This window comes from Myodes glareolus, chromosome 8 (genome assembly GCF_982192425.1).
Source record: "Myodes glareolus chromosome 8, mMyoGla1.1, whole genome shotgun sequence".
NCBI lineage: Eukaryota > Metazoa > Chordata > Mammalia > Rodentia > Cricetidae > Myodes > Myodes glareolus.
The window spans coordinates 621,545-642,158 of record NC_142033.1 but is presented as its reverse complement, the minus strand read 5'-3'; the positions used below and the strand labels follow the sequence as shown (position 1 = coordinate 642,158).

Genomic DNA, 20,614 nt, shown 5'->3' with positions numbered 1-20,614 from the left:
ACAATAATCAAGTTTATATGGCAAAACAAAAAACCCAGGATAGCCAAAACAATCTTATACAATAAAGGAACTTCTGGAGGCATTACCATCCCTGACTTCAAACTCTATTACAGAGCGACAGTAGTGAAAACAGCTTGGTATTGGCATAACAACAGAGAAGTCGACCCATGGAATCGAATAGAAGACCCGCAAACCTATGAACACCTGATTTTTGACAAGGGAGCTAAAGGTATGCAATGGAAGAAGGAAAGCATCTTTAAACAAATGGTGATGGCATAACTGGATGTCAACCTGTAGAAGAATGAAAGCAGATCCATATCTATCAGCATGCACAAAACTCAAGTCCAAATGGATTAAAGACATCAACATTAATCTGACCACTTTGAACCAGATAGAAGAGAAAGTGGGAAGTAGTCTACAAGATAAAGGCGCAGGAGACCACTTCCTAAGTAGAACCCCAGTAGCACAGACAATAAGAGAATCAATGAATAAATGGGACCTCCTGAAACTGAGAAGCTTCTGTAAAGCAAAGGACACTGTCAGTAAGACAAAAAGACTACCTTCTGCCTGGGAGAAGATCTTCACCAACCCCTCAACAGACAAAGGTCTGATCTCCAAAATATACAACGAACTCAAGAAGCTAGGTACTAAAACTCTAATTAACCCAATTAAAAAATGGGGTACTGAACTGAACAGAGAATTCACAACAGATGGCCAAAAGACACTTAAGGTCATGCTCAACCTCCTTAGTGATCAGGGAAATGCAAATCAAAACAACTTTGAGATACCATCTTACACCTGTCAGAATAGCTAAACTCAAAAACACCAATGATAGCCTATGCTGGAGACGATGTGGAGTGAGGGGAACACTCATCCATTGTTGGTGGGAATGCAAACTTGTGCAGCCACTGTGGAAATCAGTGTGGCGGTTTCTCAGGAAACTGGGAATCAACCTCCCACAGGACCCAGCAATTCCACTCTTGGGAATATACCCAAGAGATGCCCTAACATACTACAAAAGCATTTGTTCAACTATGTTCATAGCTGCACTATTTGTAATAGCCAGAACATGGAAACAACCTAGGTGCCCCTCAATAGAAGAATGGCTAAAGAAGGTGTGGAACATATACACATTAGAGTTTTACTCAGCGGTAAAAAACAATGACGTCTTGAATTTTCCATGCAAGTGGATGGAAATAGAAAACGCTTTACTGAGTGAGGTAAGCCAGACCCAAAAAGAGGAATATGGTATTCACTCATAAGTGTACTCACTCATAAGTGGATTCTAGCCGTAGTTAAAGGTCTTTGAGCCTGTAATTCGTGATCCTAGAGAAGATAAATAAGAAGGTGAACCTGAGGAAAATCATATAGTTATCCTCCTGGATATAGGAAGTAGTCAAGATTGCAAGGCAAACTTGGGTCACGGGAAGGGGGTGTGGGGGGGTGAAAGTAAGGGGAGATGGTTAGAGAGAAGGGGGAGGGGGAGGATTGGGGATGGCGTGGGGGAATGAGATGGGGGGGAGGAAGGATGGATATGAGAGCAGGCAAGTATATATCTCAACTAAGGGACCCATTTTAGGGTTGGAAAGAGACTTGTTTCTGGAGGGCTTCTCAGGCCCAAGGAGAGGTCCCCAGACTGTTCCCTGGGCAGCAGAGAAGAGGGTGCCTGAACTGGCCTTGGCCCATAAACATACTGATGAATATTTTGCATATCACCATAGAACCTTCATCGGGCAATGGATGGAGATAGAGACAGAGACACATATTGGAACACTGGACTTAACTCCCTAGATCCAAATGAGAAGCAGAAGGAGGGAAAATGTGAGCAAGATAGGCAGGACCAGTGGGAACCTTCATCCGAAGATGGATGGCGATACAGATGGAGACCCACATTGGAGCACCGGACTGAGCCCCCCAAGGTCCAAATGAGGAGCAGATGGAGGGAGAACATGAAAAAGGAAATCAGGACAGCGAGGGGTGCGTTCACCCACTGATGCAAGGGGACTGATCGAATGAGAGCCCACCAAGGCCAGCTGGACTGGGACTGAACGAGGACGCGATCCAACCAGATTCTCTGAATGTGGCTGACGTGGGAGCTGACTGAGAAGCCATTGACAATGGCACTGGGTCTTGTTTATTCTGCATGTACTGGCTGTTTGGGATCCTAGTCTGTTTGGATGCTCACCTTCCGAGGTCTGGAGGGAGGGGGGAGGAACTTGAACTTCCCACAGGGCAGGAAACCCTGACTGCTCTTAGGACTGGAGAGGGAGAAGGAGAGGGACTGGGCGGGGGGGGGGGGGGGGGGGGGGGGGGGGGGGGAGGGGAGGAGAGGGTGTGGGAGGAATGGGAGGGTATGGTGAGGAGGGGAGGAAGTGGAAATTTTTATAAACAAACAAATAAAAAAAATTTAAGACTAAAAAAATAAAATAAAAAAATAATAAAAAAATAAAACTGAACCCACTGATTTACATTAGCAAGAGACTTGCTGTTGAATTTGGCATAAATTTCCAGCCAATCTGGTACAGGTCTGTCTTTAGATTAGAGCCAGCTGAGTCTCTTCTGTTCACCTGGCCCTGTCACTTAGACCTCACCGGCCAATCAGAGCCTCCAACAGACCCGCCAGTCAGATGGGAGGGCTCTTCCCGGAGCCGACTTCCTTTCAGAGATTTAGCTCGCTCACGTACTGCAGCTCTGGCTGTCTTGTGGGCAGATAGCACGTTGGCTTGGCAGCTGCACCATGGTGAGTCAGGGGTTGCTCTCCCCAGACGGAGGAGTGGCCGGGCTTGGCGAGCGAGGGGCCGCTGTACCTAAACTAGGTGGAGCGGCCGCTGAGGCTCCCAGCCGGTGTGGTGGCCGGGTGGGAGCCAGCAGACAGACACAGAGTTTAGCATCTTCCTGCCTCAGTATTCCTAAACTTGCAGCTCTCTGCTGGCAGCCTCTGAATCCCTTCACTGCCCGGGCTGTGTCTGCACAGAGCAGAGCGTCGGGAGCCGCAGATGGTGGTGTCTGTCGTGCTTATATTGTCGCATGTGGAGTGAGATCAGCACATTTGCCAAACGCGGAGACTCCTGGTCTCTCCTGGGTCTTCAGACGTTCTGCACTTTTAACATTTAGGTTTGGGCTCCGCCTGTAGTTAACCTCGTGGGACTTGTAAATGGTTTCTCCTGTGTAGAGTAGCGCTCCACTACTAAACTGTGATGTAAATGAGTATAGTTGGTAATAGAATTAATGGTAAAAGGATTTAGCGGTTCTTAGGAGATACTGAGTTACACAAAGTAGAATTTAAGTGAGGGAGGACTGCATCCCAAATATCCAAAGATGGGTAGCATGCACATCGTGCCTGTTAGAGATTAGTATTATGAGTTGCAAATGTTTGTTCCCCAGGATTAGTCAGCCATTAAGCAGCATTCCTATAACAAATGAGATAACCATTTGGTTGATATACAACCAGCCAGAAGACCCACTTCCCCATCAAAGGCCTCTGACTTGCTACTCAGGCACCGTTATGGGGTCACAACCTTGTGTGCCTAGAGAGTATAGCAATTCCAGAACAGCTGGATTTTTCAGCTCTGAGGAAAGCAGTTGTGACTCAGTGTCCCCTGTGCTGATTGAGGTGGACTTGAATCCTGTCTGCAGCCCCACAGGGCATTGCCCTTGCTATCCTCTTGGCTAACCATCATACATTCTTAGATTATGAGTACACTGCTCCACCGAGCTCTAAAATTACCAGTTTGAGTCATACAGTGCGACTGTTCATTGTAGTAACAATGAAAGGATTTGCATGTGGAGCATGGCTTCTCCCTTCAGACCAGAAAGTAGAAAGGATGTACTGTGTACGTTGGAGAGGGTAAACACACTGGACGATAGCTAGATCTTAGACTGAAGTTTAAGGCCATGAACTGCAGGGGTGTCCATTACAAAGAAGGACACAGTGATGGGGCACAGTGAGTGACTTAATGTGTATTTGCCATCATACATCAATTCCTTCCTTGTGAATGAAGACAGACACTGGTGGGTGTACAGTTTAGGGAGGAGAGCTTGAACTCCTAAGTATTTAGTTTCCAATTAGTGAACTCTCCCATGCAGATATGTTCAATCCTGGTTGACACAGTGAAGTCAGCTCAGATGTTTGTAACACAGGCCATTGGCTGTAACTCCATGTGTCAGCTTACAGCACTCAGCAGCTAACATTTTACATGGGACAAAGTCATGCATTCTCTTATTAATGGCATTCTCCCTACCAGGGAAGTGCTTACTCTGTTTCAAAGTCAGTATAACTAAGTGTTCAATTATTTTTTATCATTTTAAGAAGTCAATTATTGGTTATCATTTTTTAGATTTCATTTTCTTCAATGACACGACTGCTTTAATCTCTTTCTTTCTATTTTCCAATGTTTCCCAGTTTTTGAATTTTATTCTAATTTTTAGTGCTGTTTATTTATTCATCTATTTATTTATATCAGTTTAGAGCAGTGATTCTCAACCTGGTGGGGCATGACTCCTTTTGGGAGATCAAATTAACCTATCACAGGACTGGCCTAAGACCACCAGAAAGTACAGATATTTATATTATCATTCCTAACAGTAGCAAAAATATAGTTATGAAGTAGCATTAAAAATAATTTTATAGGTGGGGAGATCACTACATCATGAGTAACTGTGTAAAGAGCCACAACACTAGGAAGATTGAGAACAACTGGTTTAGATTAATGTCTCCTGTAGCTCAGGTTTGCATCATACTATGTAACTGAGAATTGCTGTGAACACCTAATCCTGCCTCTGCTACCTAGTGCTGGAAAGAGAGTTCTGCAACTCCTACCAGGCAGGACCTTGACTGGTCTGTGTGAAGGAGAAATAGATCAGTGAATGAGCATCCTCCAATTTCTCTAGATTTTATTGTGAATTTACAAATGAAGTGCTACCCATGTTAGAATTGTGTTCACTGACTAACTGTAAAGCCAGTGTAGTCACAACAGACAAAGGATGGGCAAGAAGGAGGGTAAAAGCTTTCCTGCTGTGATGGTAGTTGACATTAGCTGTGAGTAGTGATGTGATCAATTTTAGATGTTCCATAAATGTCCTGTTTGGACATTTCATGGGTTCACAGACCACACACAATGCCCAGTGCCTTGGAGGAGGAACAGAAAGTGCTTTGGGAGAATGGAAGATTTTATTAAACTACAAATTTCCAAGATCACGGTCTTGTCTGACTATAGTGTGGAAGGACAAACCAGGAGGATGTTTGCTTTTTGAGACATTCAATCTCTGCTCACCCAGTAGGGTAACTGCTAATGTCTTGAAGCCCAACTGGGTGGTCCTAGTGGGACTCTGGTTGGTAATTAGGAGCACCAGAGGTAGTTTACAGGTTCTTTCCAGGATTCTCTTGTTCTGCTCTTGGGAGCTGTAAGAAGGACCACAAGCCATGCCATGGTGAATGTAGGAGCGAATGTCCCCAGACCAGGAAGAGCAGGTTGGCTGAGGTGTCAGAGCTGCTTGGACAGGGATGAACCATGAGCCAGACAGGTTCTATTGTTCTTTGTGGTTACCTGGGTGTGGCCTTTGGCCTTTGAGCTTTGTTGAGAGTGCAGGAGACTATGAGCTTGTAATATTGTTGCCTCACACTATGTAATTGAGAAATGCTTTGAAAACCTATTCCTGTCTCTGCTGCCTAGTGCTGGGTAGGTAGTCCTTCAACTTTTTCAGGACTGGGCCTTGACTGGCTAGTGAGAAGGAAAAATAAACCAGGTGGTGAGTGACCTCCAGTCTCTCTGACTTTCAGTGTATGATTATAGATGAAGAGGGTGAGTACATAGGTCAAGCTTGAAGCTGGTAGCTTCACAGTGCAGAAAGGGAGAGACAGGACAGTGGCTGAGAACTTTCCTACATCAACAGTAGTTGAGATTAGCATTACAGAACCAGGTAATCAATTTTAGGTGCTCCTCAAATGTCCTGATGGTCATTTTTTGATGTCCACAGACCAGGCAATAAAGAATCTGCATAAAGAACTGAACTTATCATGAAACCAAATAGCTATAGTTACTGTAGTTCAACCAAAATCGATCTGTGTAATTAATATGTGGCCCTGCCTAACAGAATGTTATTTTACTGGTTTTAAATATACACCCTGAGATAAAAGGTTTGAGAAATCTTTGATGTGCTCTAATATAAGTCCCTTGTTTCTGAAGCACATGGCCATATATCCTGTTTCAACTTTTCAAAATAATTTTTGAGATTATAACTATATCATATCCACATTCTCTTTCCTGTCCCAAGCCTTACCATGACCCCTTAATATCTTCTAATCCATGGCCCATTTTTCTTTAACAGCAGTTGTAATTGTGACTTGTGTTTGGCTGCAGGATTTCCCAGGTATGAGGCGATGGGTTTGCTGCACTGCACATTGAGTGTGTAATGGAATGTGCATACAAAGGACTGTGTGCTTTGGATGATTAACAGGGTATGCTCTAGGATATTGGCTGAATGTGTACTGAAATACAAACTTTCTGGACTAAGGCCCTGTCTATTGCGCTGGGAGGGCAGAGCAGGAAGTACTGTGCTGTCTGAGTCATTTGATCTCTGATCACCATTAGGGGAGCTGATAATATTCTGAGGCCCATCAGGGTGGCCTTAGCCAGTGAGGGACTCTGGAAAGTTTTAGCAATCAGGAATAATAGTGGAAGGTAGGTGGCAGGTTCTTTCCAGGATTCTTCTCTACTTTTGTTGTATTGAGTTGTAAGGAGAACCACAAGCTATGCCATAGTGATTCAGAGGGTATTCAGAGAAGGTCTGTTGATCTGTCATTTCTGCTTGGATTTGGATGGACTATGTGCCAAGCTGTGGTTCTATTGCTTTATGTACTGACTTACACAGTGCTCCTTGTCTTCTGAGCCTCCCTGTGTATGGATTTCCTGGGGAGAGGGAGACTCTGCAGCCCTGGCATGGTCGGATATTATGCCTGTAATCGTACTGTCCAGTGTACACACAGAGTCATGCTTTTGGTGCATATTTGAAAACTAATAATCTGGTTTCTAGAAGTTCTGAATATTGCAGTCTACTTTCAAGTTTGTCTTATAAATGTTTTAAGTAGTTTAAAAGCTGGTAGAACTACAGTGATGTTGAATTAGCTTTGCATGATTTAAATGTTTCTAACTTTCTGCTACCACCAGCTGCAATGGTGTGATCCATTGATGTTTTGTTCCAAGGGACAAAGGGAGATTCTGAGCTGCAGAGGTTTCTTAGGTGTGTTTGGTGTTGGGCAGGTAGATAGGGCAGAGTCTATATCTTGTGCTATAATCCATGTGACAGAAAGCAAAAATTATTCTATATTGTTTTGGGATTGGGCATCAGTGGGGCTGAGTTTACCTTAAAACACAAGGAGGTCTAAGGGGCTTCAGAACCATAGCAGTAAATCATCTCTTTTTGCAGAGAGGACTCTAGAGCATGGGATCTCTCTGGAAGAAATACCTGCAATTGGAGGGTCAGAAACAACAATTTAAGGATCACTTTGAGGTAATTTTGTGAAAATTGTGAAGTCTTTATTTATTTAATTTCTATATACATAGTATTATAGGTAGCTGGATAACATTGGTCAAGATCACACATTTCCTGACTAAGTTTACTTTGGTCTTTTGATTAATTGCTGACTATATTTTCCTGCCTTTGTTCTTCGCTTTTTCTCTCCATTCTCTTTATTCTTTCCCAAATATCATACACATTCTTGATTGCTCAGCTTTGTGATAATATTTTTCCCCCGAGACAGGGTTTCTTTGTAGCTTTGGAGCCTGTCCTGGAACTCTCTCTGTAGACAAGACTGGCTTCAAACTCACTGAGATCCTCCTGTCTCTGCCTCGTGAGTGCTGGGATCAAAGGTGTATGCCACCACCACCCAGAAAGAAGTCATATTATGTCAGTCTGTGTACTATTTTTTCATAATCCCATTGATTACTCTGTGTGCTTCCAATACGAATGTAGTCCTGTAATCAGTTTTTCTGTTATAAATTGTTGGGAATTGTCATTGTACTATATTCATTTATGGTGCAAATTTAACATATACATCATCTTAATATTGATGTATCATGTTTCCAAGGATAGTTTATTTTCTTCTTTATTTATTTAGGTTTTGTTGCTCTAGTTGTTAATCTGTGAGAGACGTTTGGTTTTTTGGATAAACAGTATTATTGATGTTGGCAGGTTGTTCAGCAAATATTCATTTTGGAGGTGATCTGAGTTCAGATACCTACACTTAAATTGTGAGGTTGAGAAGTTTACCATTTCAGATCCAGGGCATTCGAACTCCTCTTTTTTGTGTTACTTCTATACATATGGAAGACATTCTCACTCTTGCACAAACATATGCAAAAAATAGCAGTAAACTTGTTTTCAGAAGTGGTTGTGATTTATAAAGCAATAGAGTAAAACAAGTTGCTTTAGGTGTGCACTGATTCTTTAAAAATCTGTTATCTTGTGTTTTGTTTTAAAATGTTTTCATTTCCTCACTCTGATTGCAGATTTATAGGCAATCATCAATCAGTGGGACCAAAATGGTGACTAAGTGATCCTAACAGATATACTTTTCTTTATTATAAGACAATGAAATGTTTTTAGTAGTCAGAATTATTTTCTACAAAGTTAAAACATGAGAAGGTTTCAAGGGAATCTCTCCAATTTTGGTGGAACAACCCTCCTCACCTGGCCATTATCTATAATTGGTAAAAGATAAAGAATTGAAGTGTATAGGATGAGTGCTGGTCAGTGATTTTGTAATGTTTGATTTTGATTAGAATCTTGTAGTTTTTATTTAAAGGACCATAATGTGTCTTTGTGTTGTTTGTCAGGGCTACCCTTCTATGTTAATTGATTTTATTAATTGTTATTTAAGTATATTGCTCATTTTCTGGAAAATAATGGTTTCACCAATTTTGTTTTCAGGTTTCTCATGTTATGAGTTCCTTGAGTTTTTGTTGGTTTGGAAGTTTCTGTAGAGAAACTATTTTAGTTTTCTCTTCCTTATCTTAGATGTTTGCCTCTTTCCATTTCCTCGCATATGTATGCTCATTTTGTGTTTTTGCTGCTTAAAGATCCAAAGGCAATGTACTAATCATGTTTAAAAACTTGTTGAATATTATTATCTCTTTCTTCTAATTGTCCTCAGCTATCAGCATGACATAGCTTAGAGTGATCTGAAAAGATACCAATTGAGAATATGCCTAAATCAGAATACCTGATTAAGGTATCTGAGAGAGATTGTGTTGATTTTGATTGATATAGCAAGGCTCTTCCATTGAGTTGGCAATATCTCTGAACAAACAGCCCTGGAATAGATAGGAGAGCTAGCTGAGCACAAGACAGAGACAAAGCAAGAGGCAAAGACAGAGAACAATGGTTCCACATATTTTGCCTTTAGTTATTATCTTGAGTATCTATCCTAAGCTGTCATAAGGAGGAATTGTGAAATAGGGTTAACAAACAAATAAATATGTTCATTACCTGAGTCGCTTTTGATTGCATAATTTCATAACAGCAACGGAGAAGAAAGTCAGAACAAAAATGGGACTCAAAGGGGATTTTGTTGCTTCAAAAGACCTGGGAATGTTGACTCTGAAAAGAATGCTCAAGATATCAGAAAACTGGACAAAGAACTTAATCAGCTGTTATTGTAGAACCTAGATGGGAATGTTGAGAGTAATGACAGACAGTGGAGGTCAAGGTCATAGGATTTTAGTAGGCAGTAGGCTCTTCAGGGAACCATGGAGTTGGCCCCTGACCTAACTGGCTTGCGAGAACTGTATCATAGGTTTTTCAGGTTAAAGTCCATGGTTCCTGGGTCACAATATACCTCCCAGTTCCTGACAGACTGTTGCATTACCTTAGGCAGTAAGCATTCAGGCTGATTTGTGCTTCTTTGTATGATCCCTTAGTAGTCAAGGAATCATGAATGCTTAACAGGACAATTAAACTTAGACATCAATCTTGTGTATGCTGTATTATATCCTGGTATAGACAGAGATTGCTTGTTCATTTCCCAACTGACCAGACTTGTAATAATTATACAGAAATTGTATTAATTAAGACTACATATCCAATAGCTTAGACTTATTAAGTACTTTTCCCATCTTAAATTAAGCCATTTTTACAAATCGGTGTATCACCACATGACTGTGACCTGCCAGTAAGGTTTCATCTGGCGTCTGTCTCCTTCAGTGGCTACATGTCATCTCCCTGACTCTGCCTTCTTTTCTCCTCTATCTCTGCTTGAAATTCCCACCTTGCTCTATTATGTGCTGCCACAGGCCCAAAGCAGGTTTTTCTGTATTAACCAATGGGAATAAAACCTATTCAAGCTTACCTAGGGGAATTCCACAACATCCTGGAAGCTACAACTGTTTGATCCTAGAAATTGCCGTTATCTTCTATTTTTGATAAATAAAAAGTCTCACTGTTCTCAATAAAACAGTCACAGCCTTGTCTTTTTGTGGCCTTTCTAGCCCAAGTCTGGCTTCATTCCTTGTGGCACCATCAGGTGATCTTGGCTTAGTAGACAAGCACAGGTACTTAGAAGACTTCATGAAAAAATTATCTACAGATCATTTGTGTGATATTTTTGTCCTAATCTTTCTTATTCACTCCATGTCCCGAAAAAGTGCATAGGCAGAATTACAAAGGAATAAACTGATTTTCTATACAAAATACTGCTTCTATTGAATGGTTATTACTGATGACTCATTCAGGTCTACAGTGAAATAAACTAGAAGAAGAAGATGACAAGTGTAGCTGCAAGTTTTTCTCCCATCTTCCAGCTTCCAAATAACCATTCAGAGGCTTATATTAATTAGAAATATTTAGCCAATGGCTCAAACTATTACTAGCTAACTCTTAAAATTACATTAACCAATATTTTGTTTATGTCTGCTTTGCTACCTGATTCTTGACTTGTTACCTCCCATCTTGTTCCTCCTGCAGCTCTTGGAGTCTCCTTGACTTCACCTTCTTTCTGTATCTGTTTGGATTTCCTAGCTAGCTATATTCTGCCCTGTCATAGGCTAAAACAGCTTTATTCATCAACCAATAAAAGCAACACATATTTGCAGCATTCAGAGGGACATCACACATCTGAAAAGTGTGTTTTGATAAGAACAACAATACTAGGTATTTTCAGATGGCAGTCCAGTGGTTAAAACAATGCAGAGTTAGTTTGTCAAGGATTTTAGCACCATTAAAGGGAAGAGCCTGGCTGTACATATGAAGCCTAGGAACATGCTCCAAGTGTAAGACTGCATCTAACTAAGCCCTTAACTCTTGGAAGGAGTACACAAAGTAATTCCTTGTCCCAGGGGCAACATCATATAAAACTTACAGCAAGTTTGGTCCAAGCTTGGTAGGGTCTTTCAAATCTTGGCAGTATTACCTATGTCATACTGATTCAGAAAACAAGAAAAATGCAAAATATAAAGGTCATGGATTCTTCTTTTGTGACCAGATCATCACTATTTTTCCCATCTATGTTTGGCAGAGTCAGAGCCCCAGTAAAGAAGAGATTTACATGAAGTGGTGGAGATAAAACTGGGTCACATTTCAGACCACAGGATGTTGAGATACCCAAGCTATGGGACATCTGCCCTGGAGAACTGCATAGGGGTGTGGAAGTAGCAAGAGTGAGATATATGAGAGGTTGCAGGGTGTTGTGTGATATTTTGATCATAATTGATAAAAGCATGTTTGGGGTCAGAGAACAGAGTTTAGCTATTTACTGACCAAAAGATGTCATATGGGTTTGGAGGACTGTGGATACATAGGAGACAAGAAGTAGTAAGGTTGTGCTGAGAGAGGATCTTGACCTTTTTTGGATAGAGGAATGGAAAAGAAAGATTCACTGGTGGCTTTTCCACTGTTTCTCTGATCTTTTGGGTTTTTACTCCTGATATCAGACTCCCAATTTTTATTGATAAAGATTAATTAGTTAATGTTTCAAACAGAAAGGAGTATCAAGACACCTAGATAGAAATTGCACAGTAGTTTATTAACTTTAATTTTTTGATGCTAATGAAAAGGAAATGGCAGCTGTGGAGAAAGTTAAAAGTCATAACTTTTCATTTTTTATTTAGACAAAAAGGAAATTAATTGAAGATGTGTTACATCCATTTATGCTGTGGAATATTTGTTTTAACTCTGTGAAGCTGTGTTACTTTGCCTGCCTAAAACACCTGATTGATCTAATAAAGATCTGAATTGCCAATAGTTTGGCAGAAAAGGGATTGATTGGGAGGCCAGGCAGAGAGAATCAATAAAAGGAGAAAGAGAGAAGGATTGAGGACCAAGAGGAGAAAGAGAAGAATGTCGGGGACCAGCCACCCAGCTTCACTGTTAGCCACAGAGTAAGAAGTAAAGAAAGGTGTAGAGAATAAAGATAAAATCCCAAAGGCAAAAGGTAGATAGAATAATTTAAATTAAGAAAAGCTGACAAGAACCAAGCTAAGGCTGGACATTCATAGGTAAGAGTAATACTCCATGTGATTTATTTAGGAGCCTGATGGTGGGCTTCCAAAAGAGCCAAAGAGTAAGAAAACTAACTATAGGATGGATCATCTGTGGGTATATGCCCAAGACTGCTACAATAGCATGCTGGTGTAGATCTATTCCCAACTTTTTGAGGAACTTCCATTTTGATTTTCATAGTAGCTTTATAAGTTTGTAAAAGCTTTTTTCTCCATAGATAACCAGAGTGGTATAGCTAAAGTGTTGCTTAGCTCATGCCAGTCTATATTTTAAGACTTTTTCAATGACTTGAAATTATTAGTCCTGTTAATATCCCAATATTTAATTTGGGAGGCTCAGAGTCACCTGCTTCTCCAGATTCAGGGGATGTGACACTCTCTTTCCTTATATGTCACCTGTATACACATGGAAGACATTCTTTCTCACACATAAACATATACAAACTGTGGGGAGAAACTTCTTTTGAAAAATCCTTGTGACTCATAAAACAATTAGAGCAAAACAAGTTGCTTTAGGTGTATAATACAAATCATACACTGTTTCTTTAAAAATTTATTGTATTTCATTTGGTTTGAAAAAGTTTTTATTTCCTCCCTCTGAAGCAGACTTACAGGCAATCTTCAGTCATAGGAAAAGGGATGGTGCCTAAGTGATCTTAATGAATATAATTTTTTAAATAAGAGAATGAGATTCTTTTCTTAATTAAAACTTTTTTATAAAGTTAAAATATCTGAAAATTTTATACAAATTTCTCCAGTTTTGGTGGAACAGCTTTCCTTACCCAATCCATTTTCTATTATCAGCAAAGGAGAGAACTAGAGTGCACAGGATGACTGCGGGCCAGTGATGTCTTCTTATTTAATTTTGGTTAGTAACTTGTCATTCTTGTTTAAGGAACCATGTTATGTATTTGTAGGCCTGTCTTGCTTTGCCTATGATACCATCTATATTGTTGATTTTATTAATTATCATCTAAATTTTTTGTTATTTCTCTAGAAAATGATAGATCTTCATCATTATTTTTCAGAAAATTTACTATATTATGAGGTCCCTAAGCATTTCTTGGTTTAGGAAGTTTCTGGGGGAGAGACAGTGTTAGTTTTCTCTTTTAGGTCTTAGAGGCTTATTTTTCCTCATTTCTTGACCTGTCTGTGTTTTCCAGTTCTTCATGTTTGATATGGTTAATATATTGATTTTGTGTTTAAAAAACCTTCTCATCTATTATCATCTCTACCTTAATTAGCTACAACTGTCAACTTGATATAGATCAGAGTCAATTGAGAAAACATCAATTGAGTCTTTGCCCAGGTCAAAATTGCTACTTACTATGTTTGTGTTGATTGATGATTGATGTGGGAAGACTCTTCTCTTCCACTGATGTTTCAATACCATAAGCAAATGGGACTAAGAGGGATCAGAAAGCTTGCTGAACATGAGAGATTGACTAAACAAGAGAAAAGTCCAGTAAGCATTTTTCCCTGTGTCTCTTGCCTTCAGTTCCTAACTGGAGTTTCTATCCTAAGCTTCCACAATTGTGGGTTGTGATCTGGAAATATCAGTCAAACAAACCTGTTTATTTACCTCATATGCTTTTATTTAGAGAATTTAATCACAGCAAGAAATGAACAAATTAGGTCAAAATGTGGTACACCAAAAGTGATTTTTTTTTTCTGGGTAGAACGTGGGAACGTTGTCTTTTGGAGGAATGTGGAAGATATTAGGACTTTAGATTGCAAAAGCCATAGAAAACTGTGCACAGAGCTTAATTAACTATTCTTGTGGGACTAGGAATATGGGGGGATGTTGAAAGTAATGCACATAGAGGTGCTTGAGTTTATAGTATTTCAGTGGGAAAGAGACTTCATGAAAAATTTATCTGTGGGTCATTTGTGTAAAGTTTTGTTCCCAAATCCCTCCAATTTTTTTTTTTCATTCACTGAGGAATTGAGTAAGGCAAAATTCAAAAGTAATTGGGTGGTTTCTTCAGCAAAGTATTGATTCTGTTGGGTGTTTATCACTGATGATTTATTTAGGTCTACAGCAGGAAAAAAGTGGTATAGAAAGAAATGAAAAGTCTGTTTTGTGGAGAAAAACAACACTAGAAAGATTCAAATGGCAGTCCTGTGGTGAAAGAGGAAGAAAATTTCAAGGAGTTTAGAACCATTAAATAGAAGGTCCTTCTTATCATTTGAAGCCTAGGAAGGTAAATTAGGGTAAGATTCCACCTATCTAAGTCTTCAATTTCTCAAAGGAATAGGCAACTTGATTCCTAATCTGAGGAAGCTACTTCATGCAGATGCTGCTGGAACTCTGATCCAAACATGGTATCATCCATAATAACTTAGAAGCCAAATTGTGGGGGTGACCCATGTTGTATTTTTTTCTGGATAAAAGAAAGAAGCAAAATGTATAGGTCATAGATTCTTCCTCTTTAGTTTCAATTTAGCACTGTTGCATCCGTCTATGTTTGGCAGTCAGAAACTTAGTGAGGAGACTGTGATAGTTCATTGCAGGAAGCTGTATAGATGAAAACAGAGCTGTATTTTTGGATGATAGGATATCAAGATACCCAAGCTATGAGATATCTGCCATGGAGAACTACATACAGGAAGTAGAAGTAGGAAAGGATATATATATATATATATATATATATATATATATATATATATATATATAAATAATTTTTCATGGATAGTGCTATCTAAGCTCTTTGAAAATGAATGTCCACCTGTCTGAGGCAGAGCTAAAGGGTTTGTTGTTTGCCGTATTGAGTTTTAGTGTTACTGTGAACCAATCTTCCCTCACTGTGTCCACAGTTCTATCTCTTTAAAATTTGTTCTTCTTGTTAACAGAGACTGCTTATTCATTTCCCGGGCACACAGACCTGAAAAAACACAGGGACTATATTAATTACAGCACTGTTTGGCCTATTAGCTCAGGCTTCTTATTAACTAGCTCTTTCATCTTAATCTATGTCTATTAATCTCTGTATCACCATGAGGCTGTAACCTACTGATAAGCTTCTCGGGTGTTTTTCTGTTTAGGTAGCTACATGGCATCTCTTAGACTCTGTCTACTGTCTCTCTATATCTCTTCCAGCCTGGCTATATTCTGCCTTGCCATAGGCCAAAGCAGCTTTATTCATTAACCAGTAAAAATAACACTTATACAGAAGGACATCACGCATCACTTTTCTTATAATCTATCCCAACTGCAGTTTCCCCTTCCTCCATTCCCTTCGGTCCGCTCCACTACACCCTTCTCCACCAGATCCACTGAATCTTCATTTCCCTTCAGAATAGAGCAGATATCCCAGAGATACCAATAAAGCCATACATAGCAAATTGATATGATAGGCACATATCAAAGACTGGATCAGTCAACCCAGTAGAAAGAAAAGGGTTCCAAGAACAGGCAAAAGAATCAGAGACAACCCCACTCCCACTATTAGGAGTTGCACAAAAACACCAAGCTACACAATGATAACATATATGCAGAGGACCTGGTGCAAACTCCTGTGGGCTCCATGGTTCCTGTTTCAGTCTCTATGAGCTCCTATGAACCCTACTTAGTTGATTCAGTGGCTTGCGTTCTGTGTCAGTTTAGTTAGGAAAGATTTTGACTATGAAATTGTTTGAAATTTTTTTTTCTGTGCCTCTGGGGTGAGATTCTTCTCCTCCATTTCCTATTATTCTTAGTATTGGTGTTTTCCTAGTGTTTCAGATTTCCTGAATGTTATCTTTTAAGAAATTTTAGGTTTAACATATTCTTTGACAAATATATGTATTTCTTTGATCATGCTTTTAAAGTCTGAAATTCTCTATTGAATGTCTTATTTTCTTTTGATGAATCATGCCTCTGTAGGTCTTATTTGATTACTTAGGTTTTCATTTTCACAATTTCTTCAGTTCATATATTTTAGTTGCTCCTATTTCTATTTTAGGTCTTGAACAGATTCATTCATTTCTGTCAACTGTTTCTTTGTTTATGTTTTGGCTTTCTTTAAGGGGTTATTAATTTTCTCCAATACTTCATTTATCCTTTCTCTGCTTTCTTTAAGGGATTCATTTACTTCGTCTTTAAGGACTTCTGTTATCTTTATAAAGTTGGTCTTAATTGTGCTTCAACTGGGTTGGAATATTCAGGACTTGCAATAGTAGGATTGTTGGAATCTGGTAGTGACTTATGGCTTTGGCTGTTGTTGATTGTGTTTTTATGCTGGTGTCCAGATATCAGGGTTTGAGGTATTTGTGGGTCTAGGTACTAATTTCTCAGTTTGTCTGTGTTGCATGGGTGTTTTGCTCCTTGGTTTCTATTTGCTCTCTAGTTTTCTGCTTTATGTGGCCTATGGTTGAACAGGGGCTCTCATCCCAAGTTAGGGCTGGAAATCTTACAGATGGTGTAGCCTTTCCTCCAAAAGGGAGTGTCTGCCCATGTTTGGGCCTGAAAGGGGAGGAGAGGGTAGGCAACTTGGAGATAGTGTTGAGGGGGACCGAGAGAATGAGAAACGTCAGTTGGAAGGTGGCCTACATAGACTTCTTGCAGACAGTGTGTGGGTCTCCACCCAAGTTGAAGGCTACAGCACAGAGAAGAGGAGGGAAGTGGGATTGGGGATAGTGTTGGGATTATTAAAAGAATGGAGGAGGTACACAGCCAAACCTCAGTGAATTTCTGGTAACTGGCATAGGTTCTGATCTAGCAGAGTCTTTACCTCAGTTTTCCTCCCTGTTTTTTTGTGTGAGGTGGCCTGCATTTGAGCAGAGGCTATGCATCTGTTATAGGTGTGGGTAAGTGGTTTGGGGTACAGCTGTAGGGTTGCTGTACATAGGTGGGTACAGCTGTAGGGTTGCTGGAGGGTTGTGTCTGTGGGAATGCAGGGAATGTGGAAATTTTATGGGCTTGTGGTCTGCCTATCTTTTCTTCTGACTGGTGTGACATACACATGAGTCTGCCTAAGTTGGGAGGTGTAACACAGTCATATTCCTGTTTTTATTTTAAAAACATAAATTTTTATTTTAAAAAAGATTAATACTTATTTATTTTTTATTTACAACATGTGACAGTCAAGAGATTGTCTTAAGTGTCAGAAGAGACTTTGGACATTTGTGATGTTTGGGGTGTTACAGATTATAAGGATCATTGAACTTAGACTAAATGCAGTTTTATTTTATTTGTATTTATTCTTCTTTCATACTATATATCCTGATTGAATTCTCCTTTTCCTCTACTCATTCCAGTTCCTCCCCCACCAAATCCCCATTCTCCCAGTTCCACTGCTTCCTTTTCCCTTGAAAAAAAGTGCAGAAGTGCAGACCTCCCAGGGTTATCAACTAAATAAATCATACCAAGGTGCAATAGGACTAGGCACAAACTCGTCTTTCAAGGCTAGACAACATAATGCAATAGAAGTAATAGAGTCCTAAGAACAGACCAAAAAGTCTGAGATACCATGACTCCTACAGTTAGGAGATTCACTATCATCCCAAAGTAAACAACCATAGCATGTATGAAGACTCTGTAATTGCTACATCAGCTTCTTTGAGCCACTATATGTCCTACTTGATTGTGTGGGCTATGCTCTCCTTATTTCCTCAACCACTGAATGCTACAATACTCATACCCTCCTTCTACAAGATTCCTAGAACTCAAGCTAATATTTGGTTATGGATCTCTGCATGGGCTTCCATCAGACCCTGGAAGAAGCCTCTTTAATAACAAGTAGGCCGAGTACCAACCTATGATTATAGCAGGAAATAGTTAAGAATCATTTTATTGATATTTTTTCTGGTCAGTATTTGGTTCTACTCTTGTTCTCTGAACCGTTTGAGTTCTAGTTCCTTACCATCTAGGCAGTGTCAGTTATGGGCTTCCTCTCACAGCATGGGCTTCAAGTTAGACCAGTCATTTATTGGCCACTAAGAAAGCTCTGAGTCACCAGTGCCCCAGCATATCTTGCAGGTAGTACAAGTGTGGGTTGAATGTTTTGCAGTTGGCTTGGTGTCCCATTCCCACTGGGAGCTTTATGTGGTTAGAGAACTTGGCTAGTTCAGCCTTCATACTCTTGATTACTAGGAATTGTCACTAGGGTCATGTTTATAGGTTCCAGAAAGTTTTCGCTACACTGTTTCTACATCTCCTGTTAAAATCTCCCCTAATCCAGTCATTTCTCCCTGTCTGCTCCCCATCTGTCCCTTCCTTGCTCACCTAATCCTTCTTCTTATTCCCCCCCGCCTCCAGTACACCCACAAAATCTATTTCTGCTTACCAGGGAGATCCATGCATCTCCTCTAGAGCTGTTCTTGTTACTTAGCCTCTGTGTCTCTGGATTGTACTGTGATTTCTGTGATTATAGTTTACTTAACTGCTAATATCCCCCTTTTAATGAGTAAATATCATATTTTTCTGTGTGATTCTGGGTTTCCTCACCTAGGATATTAAAGAATTTGTGAAACTAGACAAAAACAAGCCAAATAATCCAATTAATGGGGAACACCTCTAAACAGAATTCTCAATAAAAGAATCTAAAGTGACTGAGAAACACTTGAAGATATGTTCAACATCTTTAGCCATCAGGGAAATTAATATTAAAACTTCATCTTACACCTGTTTGAATTGTTAAGATTCATAATACAAGTGACAGCTAAATGCTAGCAAGGACATGCAGCAAGGGGATCCATTGCTGTTACAAATGCAAACTTGCCCAGCCAATGTGGAAATTAATTTGCAGTCCTCAGGAAATTGGGAGTCAATCTACCTCAAGACACAGCTGTACTACTGTTGGACATATATCCAAAAGATCCTACCACAAGGATATTTGTTCAACTCTATTCATAGTGGGTTTGTTCATTAAAGTCATAGACTGTTGTATCTGGAAGAAATTGTGTTGATTGATGATTGATGTGGGAAGGCTCCTCTACTGAGGGTGGCAATATCCCTAAGAAATATACCCAAAAGACCGTATAACAAGAACATTTGCTCATCTGCATTTATAGTGGCTTTGATCATAAAAGCCATAGACTGCTGTATCTGGGAGAGATTGTGTTGATTGATGATTGATATGGAAAGGCTCCTCTACTGAGGGTAGAAATATCCCTAAGAAAGTGGACTTGGGCTACATACTTAGCATGAATGAGACAGTGACTAGGCATGAGAGAAAGCCAGGGAACAATCTTTGTCGGTGGATTTTTGCCTTCAACTATTAGGTTGATTTTTCTCTCCTAAACTCTGAAAATGATGAAGTCAAATTATCCCACTCATTGTTTGAGCTGCTTTTGGTTAGAGGATTTTATCAGAGCATTATAAATACAACTTAGAACAAAAAATGGAAAACCAAAAGTAACATTGTTGCTAGGCAGAACCTGTAATGATGTCTCTTGAAAGAGTATAGAAGATATCTAGACTTTAGGTAGCAAGAGATATAGAAAGTAGTACATAGAACTAATTGGCTGTTCTTGTAGGACCAGAAAGATGGAATTGTTAAGAAGAATGCCAGAAAGTAGAGATTGAGATTATAGGATTTCCATTGGAAATGATAGACACCATAACAGATTAACTTAGATGTCATTTGTATGATGCTTTTGACTCCAAAATATTTCTTTTTCTTCGTATGACCTTGAAATTTAGTAAAGCACAATTAAAAAATAATGGGCCAATTCCTTAAATGAAATATTGGATCAGTTGGAAGGTAATTCCTGATGATTCATTTAGGTCTACAGTAAAAAGAAACATTTGGGATTCAAATAAATTAAAATGAAAAGATAGTTTCAGGTGGCAGCCAATTACTGAAACAATCAGGGATTTTCAAGGAGTTTTTTCTATTATAGACAAGGCTCTTGCAGTGGAATAGAAGTCTATCAAGATACTCCCAAGAGTAAGACTCAATCCACATAAACCTTCAATTTATGTAAGAAGTAAGCAAAGTGATTCCTAGTCCTAGCAAGCAACTTCTTACAAAACCTGCTACACCTGTGATCCAAGTGTGTTACTATCTATCAATTAAGAAGTTAAACTTTTTAGACCTACTCACCATGTGCTGGTCCTGGAAACAAGAAAGAATCAAAACTTAAGGTAATGGGTTCTTAGTTTGTGGTTACAGTTCAGCATTGTTACTGGCATCCATGTT

The 20,614-nt window shown here is 39.6% G+C and overlaps 1 protein-coding gene across 1 annotated transcript in view; it reads left to right on the top strand.

The window, feature by feature from the left end:
* The first annotated feature begins 2,635 nt into the window (after window positions 1–2,635).
* Window positions 2,636–20,614, top strand: part of LOC125393061 (uncharacterized) — a 28,161-nt gene continuing 10,182 nt past the window's right edge. Inside the window, exons 1-2 of the mRNA XM_085691494.2 lie at window positions 2,636–2,740; window positions 7,426–7,509. Coding sequence (XP_085547620.1) covers window positions 7,441–7,509 — 69 coding nt within the window. The 5' untranslated portion in view covers window positions 2,636–2,740; window positions 7,426–7,440. The remainder of the gene's footprint in view (window positions 2,741–7,425; window positions 7,510–20,614) is intronic.